Here is a 23,383-nt window from a genome sequence, read left to right on the forward strand (position 1 = left end):
AGATTCACAAAGGCAGGCCCCCCCCCCCCACTTTTTTTGCTTTACACTCGGCATGTGGAAGTTGGAGGGATCAAACTTGCACCACAGCTGTGATGCCAAATCCTTAACCCAGTGTGCCACCAGGGAACTTCATAAAGGCAATTTTGTTATTCCTTAGGGCAAGAAGGGCAGAAGGAATCGATTTGCTCAAAATAACTAGGTATTCAAGTTCAGAGAGGAGGGTTGTAGGACGGAGTGCCACCATGCAGGTAGCATAGGCTTTACTGCCAAGTACAGAGAGGCCTCCCGAACACAGAGAACCTAACACTTGTGCACCACTTTATGAAAAGCTTTGTGATAGTTTTATGAGTCAATAAAGAAGACCTGGTCAGAATAAATAGGATTTCCCAGTGGACAGGGCCACATGGAAAAAAAAAATTAGGTGTACGTTTCTCCTTTTGTGTAAAACATAATCCTTTTTTTAAATAAGAAAATTCAGTATCTATGATACTACTTAAGCATTCTTCTATTATTTTTATTATCACTGAAGAGAAAGATATAACCCTTTATTTTTTTTTGCCTAAAGCTTCTGAAAAAGCATTTAGTTTCTTTTTTTTTTTTTTAAATTTTTTTTTTTCTTTTTACAGTCTCACCTACAGCATATGGAAGCTCCCAGGCTAGGGGTCGAATCAGAGCTGCAGCTGCTGGCCTATGCCACAGCCACAGCAATGAGGGATCTGAGCTGCGTCTGCGACCCTACACCACAGCTCACGGTGACACTGGATCCTAATCCACTAAGCAAGGCCAGGGATCAAATCCTTATCCTCATGGTCAATATGCTGAGTTCTTAACCCATTGAGCCACAACAGGAACTCCTACAATTTCATTTTTAAAATCTGATGGTTGTACAAGGTATTTTTTGAAGCTGGTTTATTTTGCCTTACCTTGACTGACCTTGTAATACTTAATTACAAAATGCTATTATCTCTTAATACAGGCTCAGCTTGGAGATACTGTGGGTTCAGTTCCAGACCATAGCAATAAAGTGAATACGGCAATAAAATAAGTCGCATGAATCTTCTGGCTTCCCAGTGCATTTACAAGTTATGTTTATACTGTACAGTGTATTAAGTGTACAACAGCATTTTGTCTAAAAAATACATACCTTAAAGAATATTACTAAGAAATGGTAACAGTCATCTGAGCCTTTAGTGAGCTATAATCTTTTTGCAACAGTATCAAAGATCACTGATCACAGATGACCATAACAAGCATAATAATAATGAAAACATCTGAAATACTTTGAGAATTACCAAAATGTGACACGGAGACAAAAAGTGACCAGATGCTGTTGGAAAGACGGCACTGATAGGCTCGCTTTGCTCAAGGTTGCCAAAAACCTTCAATTTGCAAAAAATGTACTATCAGTGAAGCGTGAGAAAGTGAAGCACAATAAAATGAGATAATGCCTGTACTCTATTCTTAAGAGGGTTTTTTCCCCATTTTCAACTAGAGTCAAGGGATCATTTTTACATTTTTAAAGGGTTATCTGAAAAAAAAAAAAAAGAATTTGCAACTGAGATTGCACCTACCTGCCTTATAAAACCTAATTATTATTGGACTTATAACAAAAACTCTGCGAATCCCTGAACTAGATTTAACAACAGCATGCTCAACACAAAGAAATACACTTTGGTCTACTTACTTTGAAACATCACTCCTAAGATTAAGCCAGCACACTGTATTGTTCCACCTTCATTTGTTAAGAGACTGGGCCAGGAAAGCACCCTAAGATGGGCCTTGGTTTAATCTAGACTAATTTTGCCATCTTAAGGATTCAGAGTATTCCTATATTTAGATCCCAAATCCCACCTTAAAATTTGCCAAATTCATGTAGTTTATGGATCACTTGCCCAGTCACATCCACACTTTGGGAAACATCTTCATGAAATATCAACAGTATTAGGCAGTGTAGAGTCAATGCCAGATGAAGAAGGCTTGTGCACTTCCTAAGGGAAGTAGGTGGTGCTCAGAGTCTGAGGAAGACCGAACTGAGGCAGCTATCCAAGCAGGCGGGGTGAGGCCCAGAGAAAGGCATTCTGTGGCAGGGCAGGGAGTCAAGCTGAAACACGGACCCTGAGGGGTACTTGGGTTCCCACTGTAGTAATTTACACAGAAATTTCATAACAGACAGTGACCTAAACAACCCGGGGTTACAGCCTCAATATTACAGTGCCGAGAAAAGTACTTTAGTACATTCCTTACTGTGTTGAAAAAAGGACAGTCTCTTCCTGTGCCTCTTTTCTAAATAATCAAGTAAATCTGGAATCACTAAGCACATTAACTGGCTACGTGCAGAGAAGCCCAGCTCTGGGTGCCTGCCAGCCTAAGCTGTCTCCACAGGTCCAACGTGAGGTGCTGTAAATGTGCAGGGCTCCGCTACCTGCTGGAGGAGAACAATGGTCTGGGTATTTTAACAGATATTTTTAACTAGGAGTTAACTTCTGGATGTCAGAATTCTTGACAGGGAAGTTCTGGCTATCAGAGACCATCCTCAGAAGATTTAAATGACTCTACATCTCCACCCAAATCTGAAACTGACCCGTGATGCCAAGATGCCTAGGGGAATGAGATGAGTCACTGCCTAAGGAATTTGGTGGGGGGGGGGGGTACCTAGGTGTTGCATATAAATACGAAAACTGGAAAGCAAGGAGACATCTGTGTATTCAGGGGCTGAAATAAAAGCTGGAGTTTACATTCACCTCAAGTAAATATTTGCACTGCTCAGAGTCAGTGAAACGCAATGCATGGCTGCTTTGGCCGACTTGCTTCTCCAAAAAGGCCTTGATCTGTGACAGACCTATTTATCTGAACTTTTTTTTGTTTTGTTTTGCATTATTCCTTTACATCTAAATGGCTCATACTGAACCAAACTACCGTTGAGGTAATATGCTCTCTGCTTATATCCCCAGTTTGTCTCATTTGCTCCTGAATGTCCACAGAGCAGGCTAACCACTGAGGCCCTCTACATGTTAATTTGATACTTCACAAAAGAGTTCAGTGAAACTCTATTTGAGTGAATATACAGCTGTTTTTAAAAGGTTCAAGGGAGCAAAGAAAAAGAGCAACAAAAATTAGAAGGCATGGAGTAGGACACATCTGAGAATATCCTTTGAAAATGCAAACAGTAGGACTTCCCCGGTGGCTTAGCGGGTTAAGGATCCAGCATTGTCACTGGATTGGATCCCTGGACAGGGAACTTCAGCGTGCCGCAAGTGTGGCCAAAAAAAAAAAAAAAAGAAACAGTGAGTTGAAGTTCTCTGTCACCATTTTACTTTCAGAGATCTGTATCACCTGACCTCCAAAATAACTGGACTAGGGTTCAGCTCAAGAAATAAATCAACAAAGAAAGGCAACCTGATTAACAGATCACCAGAGAGCTTACAGACTTTAGCAGCCTCCTCCCAAGGCCCATTTCCCCATCTGTGATGGGGTGGCAGCCATTCCTCCTCTCTTACTCCGTGGGGACAATCAGAAAGTTAGAACTTAGAGCAGTCTAACACAAGTCATCAACATCAACCAACCCTCAGATTCCCAGAGTTCCTGTCATGGCTCAGTGGTTAACGAATCCAACTAGGATCCATGAGGATGTGGGTTTGACCCCTGGCCTTATTCAGTGGGTTAAGGATCCAGCGTTGCCATGAGCTGCAGTGTAGGTCACAGATGTTGCTCAGATCTGGTGTGGCTGTGGCAGGTGGCTACAGCTCTGATTCAACCCCTAGCCTGGGAACCTCCATATGCCGAGAGTGCAGCCCTAAAACGACAAAAGACAAAAAAAAAAAAAAAAAAAAAAAAAAAACACCCAACCAACCCTCAGATTCTTAGTTCATGCTCATCAAGATACTGACACACGGGTAGGTGAATTACAAACCACAAAAGTTGCCCTGGTGACATGTGGCCCTGGGCATACATTCAGTGTAGTCACGAACTTTGCTTGGGGAACAGTTCTCAGGATATATTAACGGCTCTAGCCATTGCCGGCCTTCCCCTTCACCTCTAGTCCCCAAGCCTTAAAAACAAAAAAGTATGGTAGCTCCCTTTAGAAAGAATGGTAACTGTTACTAGTAAGATAAATGAACAGAGGATGTTGGAAGAATATTTGTTGTTACTACCTTCAAAGAAGCCACCTTTCCCATGGCACATTTTCAGAAACATTTGGGTGAATATTTTTAAAAGGAAGGCCTAAGTTCTGCTGCATTTGGTACCCTGTTGCCGCTTCCTGAAATTAAGATGAAAGCCTTGCAATTTCCAGAAATGTTGAAGAAGCCAAAAATTAGCTCTACTGAAATGGTTTTGAAGTTGTGGCTTTGAATTTTAAAGTACACATCTGCAACTTTTACATTTCATAAATCTTATGTTCTTTTAATTTTTAGAATATGGTTTTTCAAATGAAAGCAAGATTCTGGTAAAACTGATGTTAAATTCTCTAAATGAAACCAAATAACTCCCAACAGGCTACTCTTAACATTACACACTGTGAATCTTTAATCCACGTCACAAATTTAATATCATCCAGCACTCAATGTCATCAGAGGGAGAACAGGAAACAACAAATTTACACAGCCTAACTATATAAAAATCTACTTACAAAGAAAAGCAAGACAAAAATTATAGCTGATCTGTTAGGGTAGAGATTCTCTCCTCCCTCTTTTCCCATCAAATTTTGATAATTTTATATATACAGAGAGATGCATTATAAAAAATAGGACATTATAAAAAATGAGTCAATTAAATTGATCTTTGAAAACTCCTTGTGTGTGCCCTAAAGCCTGGCTGGTCTTCCATTAGTTACTCTTTTTTTTTTTTTTTTTTTTTTTTTTTTTTTTTTGGTCTTTTTGCCATTTTCTTGGGCCGCTCCCATGGCATATGGAGGTTCCCAGGCTTGGGGTCAAATTGGAGCTGTAGCTGCCGGCCTATGCCAGAGCCATAGCAATGCAGGATCCGAGCCGTGTCTGCAACCCACACCACTGCTCACGGCAAGGCCAGGGATCGAACCCACAACCTCTTGATTCCTGGTCGGATTCGTTAGCCACTGAGCCACGACAGGAACTCCTTGCATTAGTTACTCTTGATACATACTTTGGTCTCTAGCCAGATATGCAAAATACGGGTACCAATCTCTAACTCTTCACCGTCAACTTCATATAATGCAAGTGCAATCAGAATTGGACCTGGAGACTGTAAAAATGACAAGTTCCTAAAGCAGCAACTGGTTCTCCCTTAAGTTGAAACCTTTCTAGTTCCATGGAAAGCAATCTGGGAAATGTTTCACAAAGTAGAAGGAAAGTAAGACCTGCTCAAATAGGAGCAACAACAGCTGCCTTCAAGTCCAATAATCAAAACTCCTCACCCCAGCAGCCCCAGGGGAAACTAGGCTGCTGGGCACCCACGCTGCACAGATGAGGCCAGGGCTCTCAGTCAGGGCAGGTTGTGAGGAGCCTGTATTTCAGATCAGTGACTTGCTGAGATTACACAGAGGCTGTCTGTATATTCCAGAAAAGCTCCTGAGAAAATATGTCCCAAGTAAGGGGACATATCACCTAAATCTTAGCACCAGGCATGCAGACTTGCTGATTATCTGTTTAGGCCTCCACCACTGTGAGAAAAAGACCTGCTTCAAAAGTAAAGACTCCCTATTATCCTGAAGGTTCCCACTTTGCAGCCTATTATACAATATGCCTGTTTGCTTCCTCTAAATGAAGGACAAAACTAGTTTCAAATGATTGTAACTGGCTTTGGCAGAAGCACAGGCATCCATCCCTCCTCTTATTGCAGCTAGCAGTGGGGTCCAGCTGACTGAGACACGAAGCAGATGAGAATGCTGGAGGCAGCTGCACAGGAGAGGACACCAAGGCTGAACACCTAAAAAAGTATGCAGCACATAACCCACCATCCACAGTCACAAAATACTTACTGCCACGAACAGCATGCAGTACATGGAGAATGAAGAGTGGCCTGAGTAGAAGGATAATCTAGAAGAGAAAGAAGAGACACGTTCAATTTTCTCTCCCTGAGGCAAGAATATTTGTGATTTCATAACGTTAACCACCTGGGTATACATGTCCTTCCCCGACCTTGAAAAATTGGAAGGGAGAGATAGGGGGACCTTCAGACAGTAAATGAACAATCCTTTGAGGGTCTGAGGTCTGATTTCTACACAGTGTCATTTTATAGATACTTTCAGGATGGGTAATGAGTCACTGAGAACAAACTTGCCAAACATTTCTGAAGTAATACATGACAAGCCGTAACTAGCAATAAATGGCCTGACTTTATTACACAAAAACTTATGTGACCATGATTTAAGTTTTATTTGCCACTTGAAGGGTTTGAATAGCAGTAATAAATACTTGCTTTGGAATACTCATGAGTTGACTACTTTAAAAAAATAAATTAAAAAATTTTAAAGATAAATTTTAGCATCTTGCCTTAGATTTCCCATCAGATTAAGTGCTCTTGTTTAACATTTATTTTTAAACTGTGCACTAATAGTCCTGCACCAGATGAACCACCTCTTTCAATATTATCAACATGTAGGTATCATCTTTCCACCTAAAAATTACAGAATGCTTGCAAAACTTAATTTTACTGCGCTTAAGAACAAAACCAAGAGGAACAGGTTCTTAAGTATTTTACTTATGACACCCTTGGCTCAAAAGGTATTTGTTCCTCCAATTCAGAGAGGAGAAATAACTCCTAAAACACATATCAGAAAGTCAAGAGTGTATGTCTGGCAACCGAAAGTAGCAGAAGGCAGAGATGAAGAAGCATATATCGATGATGATTCTACCAAGAATTATGACAGTCTTTTATATAATCAGATACATTCTTAAGAAAGTATTCTAACTTCCTGGGCAAACTAGGATTTATGTGATCAAACCTGGTAATTATTCTGGATTAATCCTTGTAAAAGCAAGAAAAATAAATCAGCCTTTCCAACTACCTGGCTATAGAGAGATCAATGCAAACCCTTATTTTGATTTAAAATATGATTTATATAATTTGAGCAAAGTTCTGTACATTTTATGGCTAGTTTCAATCAATTATATTGAAAAGTCTAAAGTTAGTAAAATCCAATTCCAAGGATTGTCAAACCCCATTAAGCCAATGACCATGATCACAGAAATGTTCTCAAAGCCACGTAAAAGTTTTCACTAACACTTCAGTGTATTTACTGTAGATTGTGCCACAAAATTATAAATTCCAAACTCATGTAATGGCTCTGAACAGCTCTGATTAATTCACAGGGTGATCTCATTAGTTGAAAACATAATGGTTTTAGAGTTTTTTATTCTGAATCCATAAACGTATATTTTATCCAGTTTAGGATCAGCCAAAGAAGTCTGGCTCTGACTTTGACAGACAAGGATTAAAGATATAAAGGGAGAACTCGATTCGACCCCAGTCTCTTAAGTCTTCACCCACAGTAAGTTTTCAAACATGTCACGGTAATACTGACTTTCATTCCCAATAAAAAGAAAACAGAATAAAACACCGAAAATATGAATTCAAATTACCTTCATATTCCATACAAATCTGACTCTTTATTGGGGTCTCTAGGAGATACAGTTCATAAGGGCATCTTTATCCATGATTCACAAATGAACAAATAAAACTGTATGGGTACTTCAATAAAATCCAGAGAGTAGCCAAAATGCAGACTCTTTTCATCACAGTGGCTTCAACTGAGATGTTTAAGATTTGGGCCCTAGTCTGAGAACCCTGTTCTGTTCTTAGATTTTAGCCAATCCTAGACTACCATCTCACTTCACCAAAGCCCCTCCGATCAAAGGAGACAGATATGGGAACATCAAAGCTTAGGAAAGACTTTTGAAAAAGAAAATATATAGAGAGATAAAAATATATTCTGAAACGTAGCTGTTTGCACTAGCTCTGGGGCATGGTCTATTAAACAGTGAGCAAGCAGACTGGTCTTGACTATGTAACTTACTATGAATGGGATTCTATTCCAAGTAACAAATCTAGCATGGGTGTTTGCTTACATGCGTCAGGCAGGGCATCCCTTTTTCCAGGGAGAGCGCATTAAACATGGCCTCAACCCCAGTATCATAACCTTAGAGTGTGCACAGCCATCTTCCCATACCCCTCAATTCACCATTCTTCCAGCTGTGTATTCCAACATCGGCATTAGTGTTCAGCCTTATAAACTGCAAAGACAGCCAAATCCAGCTTTTATCAGTCGTCAGAAGCAATCAACTCACACAAAGTGTTTCTTAATTTTTTAATGGAATTTACTAAGTATACTGGAGCTTATGGGGAGGTTAAATCACAAATAACCTCCTAATCATCTCCCTGCTCTTCCCTCTCCACCCAACTTTCTTCCTTTTCTCCTCCATACTCACTAAACAGTTGCAATTTAACTTTTCTTTTAGTTTGAAAATATCTTTACCTTGCATAAATTCTTTTTTTTTTTTTTTTGTCTTTTTCTAGGGCCACTCCCGAGGCATATGGAGGTTCCCAGGCAAATCGGAGCTGTAGCCACTGGCCTACACCAGAGCCACAGCAACACGGGATCCAAGCCAAGTCTGCGACCTACACTACAGCTCACTGCAAAGCTGGATCCTTACGGATCCTTAACCCACTGAGCAAGGCCAGGGATTGAACCCTCAGCTTCATGGTTCCTAGTCAGATTCACTAACCATTGAGCCATGACGGGAACTCCACCTTGCATTAATTTTTTTTTTTTTTTTTGTCTTTTGTCTTTTTGGTTGTTGTTGTTGTTATTGTTGCTATTTCTTGGGCCGCTCCCGCGGCATATGGAGGTTCCCAGGCTAGGGGTTGAATTGGAGCTGTAGCCACCGGCCTACGCCAGAGCCACAGCAACGCGGGATCCGAGCCACGTCTGCAACCTACACCACAGCTCACGGCAACGCCGGATCGTTAACCCACTGAGCAAGGGCAGGGACCGAACCCGCAACCTCATGGTTCCTAGTCGGATTCGTTAACCACTGCGCCACGACGGGAACTCCGCATTAATTCTTGAATGATGATACCCTGAGTACAGAAATCTAGGTTGATGGGGTTTTTTTCTCATCACTTTGAGGACATGATCATACTATCTTCTGGCTTCTACTCTTGCTATTAAAATATGAGTCACCTGTTGTCCATTCCTTTCTGAATTATCTGTCTTTTCTCTATAATTACCTCCCCACCCACAAAGTCTTCAATATTCTACAGTTTCGCTCTCCTGTCTCTAGTGTGACTTTCATTTATTTGGTTTAGTATTCATTGACTTCCTATGAGGATTTGGAGACTTCGCCAGTTTTTAGGTCTCAGTCATTATTTCTTTTAATATTATGTATCCTCCACTATATTATCCTTTTCTGAGATTCTGATTCAACATGTTAGATGTTTTCATTCTATCCCTAAATACCTCTTTACCTTTCTTTTGTATTTTTAATCTTCATTTCTTTGGGTCTATCTTCCCTTCCATCCACTGAGTCTAATCTGCTTAGTCTGTTTTTGTTTAAATTATTCTCTCTCTATATATATATAGAATTTGTAGAAGATCTCTCTGGATCTTTTGTGAATCTGTCCAATTTTGATCATCCTACATCATATTCTCAACCTCTTATTTACTTCTGTACAGTAGACATACTGACTTTATATTCTATAGGGTAATTCTAATATCTGCAGTCTTTGAGAGTTTGTGTAGTTTGTTTCATCTGCTGATTCTCACTTTGAGTAGCTTGTACTTTCATTTATATTAGAACATGAGCTTGTATTCTTTGGACTTATCTGTGAGCAATCTTAAGCGTCCTTGGTTTAAAGAGAATTCTTCCAGAAATAAATGGTCTCTTCTGCTCGATTCACTATCAACCCACTTAAAACTTCTAAATTTTCTTTTCTTTAAGCCATACAGATAGTATGAATCCTGACCCCTGAAGAGTATGAGCGTGGCACTGTGACTAAGAATTCTTTTGGATAGTTACCCAGGGAGGATGTTGCCCTTTGGGAGTCCTTATATTAACCACGAGCCTTCCATCTGTCTTTCTCTGGCCTCAGCCTTTGTCTCCTGTGCCCCATATTCAGAGACTATCAAAACTCAGGCTCTAGACTACCAGGACTGGCAGGACTTTCGAGGCACATATCAAATCTATAGCATTAACTGACTCATGCCTCATAAAATTCCTTTACTCTCCCACCAGCTCAGCTATTTATTTAAAGATTTACATGTGTTTTAAGATTTATTTATATTTGAATATATAATACAAACATAGCTCTGTGTATGTGTGATTTACTATCTAGCATGTTTGGCTCAACTGTATCATTAAGCATTTCTAAGCCTCCATATTGCCAGAAATAGAAGCAGTCTTTGTTTAAACAAGACTTAGAACTGATAAAATGTTATCTAAAACAAAACTGCTGTACTATGAGACACAAGTGTTTGGCAAAAACAGTTTGTTTTTAATTATAAAGTGGCCAGCACTCACAAATGTTTCCAATTATTACTTCCATCAGTTCACTGGGTATGCCAAAGTGGCTCTGCTGCAAATCAGAAGAACTTCCTTTTTTCTCCTAAAAATCATCCTGAAATTGATCTGTAAAGCATTCTGAAGCAGAGAGTTTGTCAAAAGACTTCTAATGGTTACAAGCATTAACCATTAGAAGTCTTTTGAGCACCTGCACATAGAGTACCTTCTTATGTGCAGGTGCTTATTAATACACAGTATTTCCATTCTTTACAAAAGCCCCACTGGAGTTTCTGCTGTGGCTCAGTGTGTTAAGAATCCAACTGCAGTAGCTCAGGTGGCTGCAACTGCAGCGTAGGTTGTCACTATGGTCAGATTTGATCCCTGGCCCGGGTACTTCCATACGCCAAGAGTGCAGGCATAACATTAAAAAAAAAAAAACAACCCATAATAGGAACTGTCAATCCTATTTTACACAGAAAACTGAACCTCCCGGAGGTTGAGTAACTAGCTCAAAAGCCACATCACTGAGGTTTAAATCTAATTCTTCCCAACTCTTCTCCACTGTGCCATGATAACATTCCTGTGAACATCAGGCAAGCCCAGCAGCAATGCTTATCCTGCCATCTGCAGGCAGGGAGCCCGCCTCAGAAAGAAGACTGGCAATGTGTGTGAAGTAAATATATGAAGAAGTGAAACAATCCGTGACAAGACAGATGTTGTCTATGTGTAAATATTCATCTTAAGAGAACATTAATTTGTCCTTTGTACACTCTACAGGCCAAAAAAAAAGGAAGTCAAATTGCACACAAGGCATTTTTTCCAAATGTTATTTCCTGATTATAAAGTTTACATAACAGCAATTAACTTGAAGGACATGATAAATTTCCCTTCTGCGATAACCCTTAAACATGGACTGATCCCGTAAAAATGTTAAAATATATCCCACACAAATGGACATACAAGGAATGACCCTTAATGAACAATTTCCCCAGTAATCATCCTACTTCACTTCAAAAGGATTTTTACAACCAATAACTGTACTAATTTAGCTTAAGTAATGAGACATCAAGTTATTATTAAAAAAAAATCTCTAAGATACTTGGGGAATCAAGTAGGTTATGAAACGAGAAAAAAAGGGCACTTTATATTGCATTAATATGAGCACATACTTTTCAGAGGGTGGTCTGGCAACATCTATCTAAATGTACCTATCTATATATAAAACCAACATATCTTCTGACCTAGTAATTCCACTTCAGGCATCAAGGCATCCCAGAGAAATATACACCAGCACGGAGATGTTTGCTGCAACACGGCCAGCCACTCAAAGACCTGAGACAATGGTTCTATCACTATTTCTCTGAACACTACACATCAGCTAAAAGGAATTAAATTAACTCTCTGTAAACTGACAAAAATTATCTCCAGGACACGTTTTTAAATGTCATTTATGTAAACCACGTAAAACTGTATTTCACATTTAACAAAGAAATATATAGAAATTGACTAAAAGGATACACAAACTGTTAACAGTGGCTCTGGAGAAAACTATCAAATGGAGATTTAAAAACCTTTCATATTTTACAGTAATAATAGTAGAAACACATCCTGTTATTACAGGGATTCATACACATATATTTAAATGATAATCGAAGTATCTTTGCTATGCCTAGTACCAATGTCTTACAAACCTCTTCCCCACTACACACACATACCCCACTCCAAACTCCTCGTCCTGAGCAACAGTTTCCCCGAGAGCTCCTCTGCTAAGTATGCTACTACTTGGAGTACAAACATAGCTCCCTACCTACCTGCCCACAACCCAGCAGTGACTTAGGCCCTAGAAGTCTGTTTCCACATCTCTCAATGAAATATTTGGACATTTATAATGTGTTTTTAAATATGACAAGTTGGGTTTCCAATAAATATATATGTACATAATTTAAAACCAGTGAAATTCAATATATTAACGCTATGCTTATTACAAGTATCAGAACCAATAAACATGTTAACTTTACTACTATGTTTGGACAAGGAAGATTTTTTTAGAGATCAGATTTCTGGAAATGCCTAGAAACACAAGAACTACAGAGTATCTCTCCTCCCAAAGGGTACAGAGGCAAAAATGAAGGTAATAAATGGTGAAGGAACATAAGATGATCCCAACCAAAATTTAAATAAAATACAGCAAAAAATAATGTAAGTTCATCTTACATTCTTGAACCAGTCACAGACTGGGAAACTATGTCATCAGCAACAAAAACTGTCATACATTCCTTGAATTATTTTTATAATGATTTGATTTTATTTCCACTTAAAGTCCTACTGCACTATGTGAGGTTAGTTTTAACCAAGCCACTTTATATGTAAAAGTGATATGCCTATCTGAAATAAGCCACATGTGACTATTTTATTTTATTCACTAATATTAATGCATCAAACACCACTGCAGTCACTAACATCAGTTAATCATATACTGAACCATCCTATAGCTATGAGATCATGAACCTTAAGGAGAAAAACCAGCAGGACCATGGAAGATGAAAAAAGAGGGAGAAAAAAGGAGGACACAATTGGTACATGTACAGAGTATTTTAAACTTTTGATGTAATGAACCATTTGCTGATTAAAAACAAATAATCATGTGTCTTTTGTTTGGGGAAGAATCTTGCAAAAAGCAGGAGTCTAGAAAGTAGGAAGTTGCTGAGAACCTTCAGATAAAGGAAAGTAGAACTCAGTGTGTCTTAAAAGTCAGATGATGGGAAGAAATGGTTCCAAATTCCCATCAGGGAAACTCCGTGACTCTAACAAGAGATGAGGAGAGAGTAGGTGTGACAAAGGTTACTGATAGAGCAAAACATAAATAGGTGTACTAAGGGAAGAGAAGTCACATGTTTTCTCCGGCATGAGAGAAAAATTCAAGACTCAGTGCAGAAAGACTCCAAATCACCAAGTCACCTTATCTAAGCCAGTTAAAAAGGAAACAAGGGCAAGTGGTAGATTAAACAAAGGACACACTGTGAGGTATTCCAATCTGGCAACTAATAATACCCAGCCTACCAACTCCCTTTTTAAAACACACTAAACAAGGAGACTACCTGCCAAAAGGTAAAAGATCTCAGAATAATACAGAAGGAAGAGACAGTTCTAAAGCACTTTCAAAGTTGTTTCTCTTTTTTAAGAGGCAGAATTGCTAGCTAGAGGCAAGATCAAGAGATTGTCTAGTTTAAGCCCTCCCCCAAAAGACAACATCAAGGCCAGGAAATCCTATTCGCATCTAGCTGTACACTCCACTTCCAACCCTAATGCAGATCATGAAATCACCACTAACCCTTGATTACCATGGTCAAGGAGGATGAGCCTCAAGACCAATAAAACTGTCAAACTTCCTCACCCAAACCCTTTTGATGTAATGGAGGAAGGAAGTATAAGTCCCAGGATTGCACCAATGCAAACTTTAGATCTGAGTTGAAGTAGACATTGCCAGTGGTGAGAGAAAAGGCAAACCTCCACACAGATGAAAATTATTAGAGTCAAACAGGAAGCTGGCCAGACGGGTCACTCTTGGTTCCTTTCAGACTAGACCAGATGATAGAGCTCATGTTACAGGACTAGCAGGTGCCACAAAATTTCACTTAGAGAAATCTTTCTACACAATGGACAAAAGCAGAAAGTCCCATTTCTTTCAGTATCTCAAGTCCTTCTGCTATTAAGAGGAAACTATCAATTCCTAACACAACATTTAATGCTAATTTTATCCTATATTTACATTAGAAGGAGAGGAACTCTAAATATTTTTTAAAGTATAAAAACAATCTGTTTCAAATCCTTCACTAGCACAAACTGCTGAATGCATAGTAACAGGCCCTTCATTAGCCCCACCAATCTCTCTAGAACCATTATCTGCTACCAAACTTGTTAAAATTCCCAACACAAACCATGTTTCATGCTCTCTGTGCTTATTCATCCTTGTGTCTGAGATGGGCTTCCCACTTTTCTTTAATAATTACTACATAACAATTACTGTTTTCTCCAAAAAACACTTCTTGACCAGCTAGGCAGAAGTAACTGCCCTTTCTCCACAAAGGAAAGAGACCTACAGAACTCAATGAACACATCTATCTTAGCACCAACCTTCTTTATAGAAAAATCATCTGTAAGTACACTTTCTTCCTTCATTACATCAAAAGGGTAGGGATGAGGGAGTTCCCACTGTGGCTCAGCAGTAAGGAACACGACTAGGATCCATGAGGATGCAGGTTGGATCCCTGGCCTCGCTCAGTGGGTTAAGGATCTGGCATTGCCGTGAGCTGTAGTGTAGGTCACAGATGTAGCTCCCATTCAACCCCTAGCGTGGGGACTGCCAAGAGTTTGTAAACAGGAATTTCTAGTTTTTATTACATAAGATATACTCACTATAAAAATTCAGCAGGCACAGCTAAACAAAAGAAAAACTGCTGGTAAACTCCTATCCTCCCTAAGATTACTTTTTTTTTTTTTTAAATGGCCATACCCACAGCATATGGATGTTCCTGGGCCAGGGACTGAATCTGAGCCATAGCTGTGACCCAGAATCTTTAACCCTTTTGGGGCAAGGTCAAAGTGTTATTAGTATACAAATACATGCAGCACCTAATGCATCTTCCCAACAAATGTGGCAAACATTTTAATAATGTGTGTAGAATGTCCAGAAACCTTTTTTACATTATGATCAAAGGCAATCAGATTAGTGGAACAAATGATATCCACAATGATGAAATGATAGATACATTTATTCTCTTGTGAATAAAAAATAATTTATGTTTTAAAAGCATTCTCAAAGAAAGACCTGTACTGATAACTGTAAGATGCTGATGAAAGAAATCAAAGATGACACAAACAGATGGAAAGACAAACCAAGCTCCTGGATTTTAAGAGTCAATATTATCAAAATGACTATATTCCCAAGGCAATCTACAAATTCAATGCAATCCCTACCAAATTACCAAGGACATTTTTCACAGAACTCAAACAAGATTATTTAAAATGTATTTGGAAGCACAAAAGACCCAGAATAGCCAAAGACATCCTGAAAAAGAAAAATGGAGCTGGAGGAATCAGGCTCCCTGACTTCACTCTATAGTACAAAGCTACAGTCATCAAAACTGTATGGCACTGGCACAAGACAGAAATATAGATCAGTAGAACAGGATAGAAAGCCCAGAATTAAACCCACACACCTACAGTCAACTAATCTATGACAAAGGAGGCAAGAACATACACTGGAGAAAAGACAGCCTGTTCAATAAATGGTGCTGGGAAAACTGGACAGCCACATGGAAAAGAATGAAATTAGAACACTCCCTAACACCATACACAAAAATAAACTCCAAATGGATTAAAGACCTAGATATAAGACCAGACACTATAAAACTCCTAGAGGAAGACATAGGCCAAACACTCTCTGACATAAATGACAGCAACATCTTCTCAGATCCACCTCTTAGAGTAATGATGGTAAAAAGAAAAATAAACAAATGGGATTAATTAAACTTAAAAGTTTCTGCACAGCAAAGGAAACCCTAAACAAAACAAAAAGACAACCCACAGAATGGGAGAAAATCTTTGCAAGTGAATCGACTGACAAGAGATTAATCTCCAAAATTTATAAACACTTCCTACAGCTCAATACCAAAAAAAATCAAACAACCCCATCCAAAAATGGACAGAAGATCTAAACAGACAATTCTCCAAAGAAGACACACAGATGGACAAAAAAATACATGAAAAGATATTCAACATCACTAATTATTAAAGAAATCCAAATCAAAACCACTATGAGGTACCACCTTACACCAGCCAGAATGGCCATCATCAAAAAGTCTACAAACAATAAGTGCTGGAGAGGGTGTGGAGGGGAGAAGGTGTTTGATTGCTTTTAAAATAAATTAAGGTATACAAATATTTACCAAAAAAATAGTAGCAGCAAGTCACTGAAAGTGAAGAAAGGCTCTTACCTTTTCCAGCTTTGCACCTCAGCCAAAAGAGTCATATCTAGATTCAACTCATTCTGCCTCTCAGGAAAATGAATCAGGCACCAAGTTAGGAGGGGAAAATCTTTTGCTTTTATTACCACATTAAAAATATATAGGTATACGGAATGAATGAATTCAACAAAGACTAAATCATAAGTCTGCATAAAAACATATGGAGTTATTTAACTATCATGTATAACTACATTTTCATTTTCTTTCTTTCCCTTTTTTTTTTTTTGTCTTTTCTGGGGCCGCACCTGAGGCATATAGAGGTCTCCAGGTTAGGGGTCTAATCAGAGCCACCCGCCTATGCCAGAGCCACAGCAATGCAGGATCCAAGCCGCATCTGTAACCCACACCACAGCTCACGGCAACACCGGATCCTTAACCCACTGAGCAAGGCCAGGGACTGAACCCGCAACCTCATGGTTCCTAGTCAGATTCGCTAACCACTGAGCCACGACAGGAACTCCACATTGTCGGTTTCTAATCAAGATGTAAAGTTTCCTTAGCTTTATGCCCCAGACTGCCTAACCAAAAACACCCCCAAAATCCAACAGATAATACTGAAACTAAGGCTAATAAAACACTGCTTGTACACTCTTAAGTCTTCAGCCTTTAATCATGCTCCTCCCTGGACCCAAGACATATTCCATCTCAATTCTACACATTCAAACCTTACTCATCCTCCAAAATGCCTCCTCTACTAGAAGCAGTATTACCATTTGCTGATTTCATCAAGTATTTTATCTTTACTCCTTTAAGGCATGTACCACTTCTATCACCCACACAATCTCTAGTATATCTCAGCTCCGATGCGGTGGGCACCACAAGAGCAACTGGTACACCTTGATAGTTCCTACACTGCCTTAAGAGTAACAGGTATTAGTTGAATTCAGTAACTTCAAGGAATAGGGTGAAACAGTGGTTTTCAGATCAGCAGCCAAAGCATCAGCTAAGAATGTTTTCATAGAGATGCAAATTCTTGGGTCCCACCGCAGGCCCTCTGAATCAGAAGCTCTGAGGGTAAGGTCTAGCAATCTATATTTAACAGACTGTCCACATGATTCTGATGTGGCTAATATGTGAGAAACATGGACGTAGAGGGTGGTATAAGCGATCACAGCTACAAGCTAAACTATCAAGTAGTGATATTCCAAACAGAGGAGGGAGGAAGAGGTGCTAGCCTTGAAGCCACTGCTTTTTTAAATACACTAATAACCAATGCCCATTCACAGAGTGAAGGGTCTTTTAAAATCATCCTCTCTTTCATTTTTCATATTTATATTCCCATACAGAGATAACACTGAAAAGAAGGCTGTTAGGGAGTTACTGATGTGGAGCAGTAGGTTAATAATCTGGCATTGTCTCCGTGGTGGTGTGGGTTCAATTCCCGGCCCAGCGCAGTGGGTTAAGGATTCGCTGTTGCTGCAGCTGTGGTATAAGTGGCTCAGATTGGATCCCTAGCCCAGGAACCTCCATATTCTGTGGGTGTGGCAGAAAAAAAAAGTTGTCTAGTTTATTGATACACATGTGTGAGAAATTCAGATCAGCCTGAACAAATGAAATCTTTTTGAAAGCATAAAGGCTCATCCAGTGAGAGATACAGAAGCTACACAGAAGAAGCCATTCTCTCAAAGCACAAAGCAGGTTTTACTAGATACTTACTACCACAGCCAGTCAGTCTAGTTATAATGGTTTTTCACGATTATAGAAGGCACACCCTCCAACTTCAGCTTTATTTACCTGCATGTGGGCTGCACTGCTATTTTATATATAAATATCTAAGCAATATAAGCTGCCATAACCCGAAGAGAAACAACTTTGTACTGAATATCTGCTTCATATAGCCAGAGATCAGTCACTCAGAATTGATCAGGAACACTAAGTTTATGCTTAAACAAATATAATTTAAATAAAAGCCAGAAAAAGGTGAATCTCTCAAAGAAGCCAGTATTTTCTATACTGTATTATCATAATAAGTAGACTGGCTCACTGTGCACAATCTTAAATTCACCCTACCCACCAGGGTAAATATCAGCTCTCACACACTGCAATAGTGGGTGTCATACAAGGCTGTGTTCCCATACCCAGGTGATAAAAAGCACTAGTTTTCAAAGCTTCATCCCAAGACCAACAAGAGCAGCAGCATCTGGGAACGTGTTCGAAATACAAACTCTCAGGCCCTACCCCCAACATTCTGAATCAAACATCTGGGGATGAAGCCCCAGAAATCCGTTTTAACAAGCCTTCCAAGGGATGCTAATGAACCACTACTGTATTGAGGGCCACTGGTCTAGAGATTCTCTAAAGACAATCCTGACCTGGGAAGGGAGCTACAGGTCTTCACTGCCTGGGCCCATTAGTAATTTTTTTCAAAAACTGAGAGTAGGACTTCCTGTCGTAGCACAGCAGAAATGAATCCGACTAGTATCCATGAGGATGCAGGTTCGATCCCTGACTTCGCTCAGTGAGTTGAGGATCCGGCATTGCTTTGGCTGTGGTTTAAGCCAGCAACTACAGCACTGATTTGACCCCTCGCCTGGGAATTTCCATATGTTGTGGGAGCAGCCCTAAAAAAAAAAGAAAAAAAAAAAATTGAAAGTAATGCTATTCTAATTGCTACAACCAATGGTAGTTGTATGTTGTACTATAAAAAATATAAGCCCCTCTTATTTCATAGCAAATTTCCAGGTATTAATTTTAAATGGTGAATAGGAACTCTCTGGATATTACAATTATAAGGTATTTCATTACAGTCCATTATGTTCTCACTTCCATGTTTAGGACCCAATGGCCACCACAAACGAAGTCCAGTAAAAGTCCATCTGGGATATGAGAGCACAAGAGTGCATACATGTGCAGGAGGGGAGAAGGGAGACAGAGAAAAATAAGAGAACAAATAGGAAAAAAAAATCAATACCAAAACCAAAATTGCAGAAGGGTACTCTCATCCTAAGATGCAACTTTGACTCATTTATAGTCAACAAAAATGACCTATTTTGGGTGCTTATGTTCCCTTCTCTCCATCAAACATTATAATTTTATAGTTAAAAACTTACAGAGGGCAGGCTGTGGAGAGAAATAAAGTAAAAGAGCAGATTACACTATTATCCTAATAAACTTACAAATAATGTCCAGACGGAGATGTTTTTACATTTTTGGCATCCTGACTTTAAAATTCAAGAGAAAAAGAATAGCAAGTCTTCTGTATGAACCAAAATATGCTCCACGACAGAACAGCAATGCAAACCCACAGTTATGTACCACTGCTACACAACTCTGAAACTATCAACAACTAATTCATTCTAGAAACACTGATGGAAATCATGTTTTTCTCATAAGACACGGGTCTTCTTAAAATTTCATTTCTATGTTGATTTTCTTTTATCCTTGTTTCAGAACCACCAAACTTACCAACACATTCTCCATTGAAAACTATAGGTAATAATGACTTGTAATATACATAGCTCTGCAATTTGAGTTATCTAAGATATTCATAATGCTCTGGAAGAGAATGTTTTCCTAACCTTTACACAGGACTTTAAGTGGACAATTGCATGTGGGTTGGTGTAGAAATGTTAAATGATGGTGTGTGAGAACCCAATGTACTTAGGTCAACAGTGCAATCAGAGTAATAGCACATGCTGGCCAATTCGGGTATACCAGGAAGAGATAGGGAGTATGACACACAGACCGAAAAACGTAATTCTTTTTATACCACTGTAACTCAATTATATTATTTCAAATTTTGTTCAAACGGCTTGTGTAAGAAAGAAAAATCTCTCAATAAGATTGGTCACAAGAAAAGTCTGAGCTAAGACTTGCATGCCTGAACCAGAGAAAACAATGCATGTGTGAGGAATTGTGTCCTTAACAATCATTTACAAAAACACTTTCTGGAGTTTAGGTAAACCTTTATCATCACTGTGACTTTCTTAAATTTCTTAGTGGATGGAAAACATTTGAGTTATCTTGTCTGTTTTCTGTTGGGTGATAGAGGAAATACATTCTTGGGGACACAGGCATAGTGCTTGATGGAAAAGTACGGAGTTTCATTCTAAGACTAGAATGATGAAAACCATAAAGAAGCTCAACAAACTCTAAGCAGTACAAATATAAAGCCAGAACCATAGCTAGACACATCACAGTAAAATTAGCTAAAGCAGTATGAGAGAAAACTATACATCTCATCATGGTGAACAAGACCACAACTAATAGGTGATCTCTCATCAGAAAAAATGGAAACCAGAAGACTGTGCGACAGCATACTCTATATATGGAAAGGAAAATACCATCAAAGAATTTTATATCCAGAAAAACTATTCTTGAAAAACGAAAGCAAAGATACTTCCAGACAAAAAAAAGAGAATTTGTTGCTAGCAAACCTGATTCACAAAAATACTAAAGAAATTACAACAGATGGTAACTTAAATCCCAGTCCCTCTATTGTGCATTCTGGAAATCCAGTTCTATAAATAAAGAAACTTGTATTTTCCTGTATCTTTAAATTCTTAAGATCCACTACCTATTCTACTCATTGAAGAGACTTTCACTATTTCTTCTATTAATTTCTTTGAAAGCAAAAAATACAACACAGGGAGTTCCCCGGTAGCCTAGCAGTTAAGGATCCAGAAGTGTTGCTGTTATGGCTCAGGTCACTGCTGCAGTGCAGGTTTGATCCCTGGCCTGGGAACTTCCGCATGTTGTGGAAACAGCCCCCAAAAAATTACAACACAGTTTTGTTGAGTTTATAATATATATGGATGTAATATATATAACAATAATAACCCAAAGCGTATGTGGAGGTTGGGGGCACAGAGCTATACTGTGTACGAAAGGCTAATTTTCCCATAAGAAAGTTAGCATTAACTTGAGGTAAAATTATGTTCAAAAAAATGTAATCCCTAGAAAGACATCAAAAAATAACTGAAAAATTAGATTAAATGTCAGCAGAATACTTAAAATTTTATACCAAAGATATTTGTGCAGTACAAAAGAAAGCAATATAGGAAGAATAGAAATTAAAAGAGATTTAAAAAAGAAATTACACCTGAAACTAATATAATGTTATAATACAATGTTATATGTCAAGTGCACCTCAATTTTTTTAAAAAAAAGCAAAATGAGACAAAGAATGAAAAAATAGCAAAATGGCAGACCTAAATCCACATGGATAATTACATTAAATGTGAATTTAATTAAATACTCTAATCCAAAAGCAGGGATTTTTCACACTAGATTAAAAATTATCAACAAGATCTGACTTACATACTTTAAATATCCAATAAACACACTTTAAATTCAAAGATTCAAATAAACTAAAAGTTTTACTTACAGAAAATATATACTATCCAAACAAACATAAAAAGACTAAAGTGGCTATATATTGTTATCAGACAAAACAGACTTAAGACAAAGAATATATCTAGAAACAGAGATATTTCATATAGAAAAGGGTACATGCAATAGGAAAAAAGAACAGTGACAGACGTTATACACTGAACAGCAGAATCACAAAATAAATGAAACAAAAGCTGACAGAAATTAAAGAACAAAAGCAATTCAACAATTATTGAAATTTTCAAACTCCTAAGAATAACTGGCAAAAACATCTCTGTAGAAAAATTTATACAGATAGAGAATATGTGAATAACACTATCAATTTGACCTAATTTACATCTATGGAATACTCTACCATGAAAACAGCAGAATATACACTTTTTCTTCAAATAGACATGGTACATTCTCGAGGACATGCTGGATAATGCAACAAACCTCAATAAATATAAAAGCATTCTAATCATACAAATTACATTGTGTTCTCTGATCCCAATGTAATTAAACCAGAAATCAAACCATAGATCAAAGAGAAAAAGCAAAAGAGAAATTAGAAGGTATTTCCAATTAAATGAAAATGAAGATACAATATATCAAAATCTGTGACATAGCTGTGGATTTAAGTTTCTGCCTTATGACAGTATAATATAACAAAGAAAAGAAATAAATGGCAATATGGGAGGGAAAAAAAGATGTATAACTCTTTTCATTCACAGACAATATGAATAGGAACAAAGAATATCTTGAGAAACCTATAAAAGAAGTTACTCCGACTAATAAATTGTTATATTAGCAAGGTTATAGGATACAAGGGTAATATAAAAACTGTTTGTTGTATTTCTAAACACAACAAAAAACTAGACATCAATTTTTAAAATGTTTTAGGCTTTTTCCACAGTCATCAAAACAGCATGGTACTGGTATCAAAACAGACAGACCAATGGAACAGAATAGAGAACCTGGAAATAAACCCTGACACCTATGGTCAATTAATCTTTTGACAAGGGAGGCAAGAACATAAAATGGGAAAAAGAAAGTCTATTCAGCAAGCATTGCTGGGAAACCTGGACAGCTGCATGCAAAGCAATGAAACTAGAACACACCCTCACACCATGCACAAAAATAAACTCCAAATGGCTGAAAGACTTAAATATAAGACAGGACACCATCAAACTCCTAGAAGAGAACATAGGCGAAACACTCTCTGACATCAACATCATGAATATTTTCTCAGGTCAGTCTCCCAAAGCAATAGAAATTAGAGCAAAAATAAACCCATGGGACCTCATCAAACTGAAAAGCTTTTGCACAGCAAAGGAAACCCAAAAGAAAACAAAAAGACAACTTACAGAATGGGAGAAAATAGTTTCAAATGATGCAACGGACAAAGGCTTAATCTCTAGAATATATAAACAACTTATACAACCCAACAGCAAAAAAGCCAATCAACCAATGGAAAAATGGGCAAAACAACTGAACATACTGTTCTCCAAGGAAAATATACAGATGGCCAGCAAACACATGAAAAAATGCTCAACATCGCTGATTATAAGA

At 38.3% G+C, this 23,383-nt stretch overlaps 1 protein-coding gene and 1 long non-coding RNA gene across 18 annotated transcripts in view; both read right to left on the reverse strand.

Moving 5' to 3' along the window:
• The window catches only part of PLPP1 (phospholipid phosphatase 1), a 137,526-nt gene that overhangs the window by 3,375 nt on the left and 110,768 nt on the right, over positions 1 to 23,383 (reverse strand). For all 17 annotated transcript variants that reach the window (XM_085001560.1, XM_013984779.3, XM_085001562.1 and 14 more), the window contains 1 exon segment: positions 5,954 to 6,011. In XM_085001560.1, the coding sequence (XP_084857686.1) occupies positions 5,954 to 6,011 (58 nt within the window).
• LOC146395554 (uncharacterized) lies at positions 8,422 to 13,501 on the reverse strand. The gene is made up of 2 exons (XR_014831340.1): positions 8,860 to 13,501; positions 8,422 to 8,541 (listed from the first exon to the last, which is right to left on the reverse strand). It is a non-coding gene; the product is annotated as an uncharacterized LOC146395554 (long non-coding RNA).

This window comes from Sus scrofa, chromosome 16 (genome assembly GCF_054392235.1).
Source record: "Sus scrofa isolate SSC_HxYL_T2T_F1_AM1 chromosome 16, Sscrofa_HxYL_maternal_Yorkshire_Landrace_v2.0, whole genome shotgun sequence".
Taxonomy (NCBI): domain Eukaryota; kingdom Metazoa; phylum Chordata; class Mammalia; order Artiodactyla; family Suidae; genus Sus; species Sus scrofa.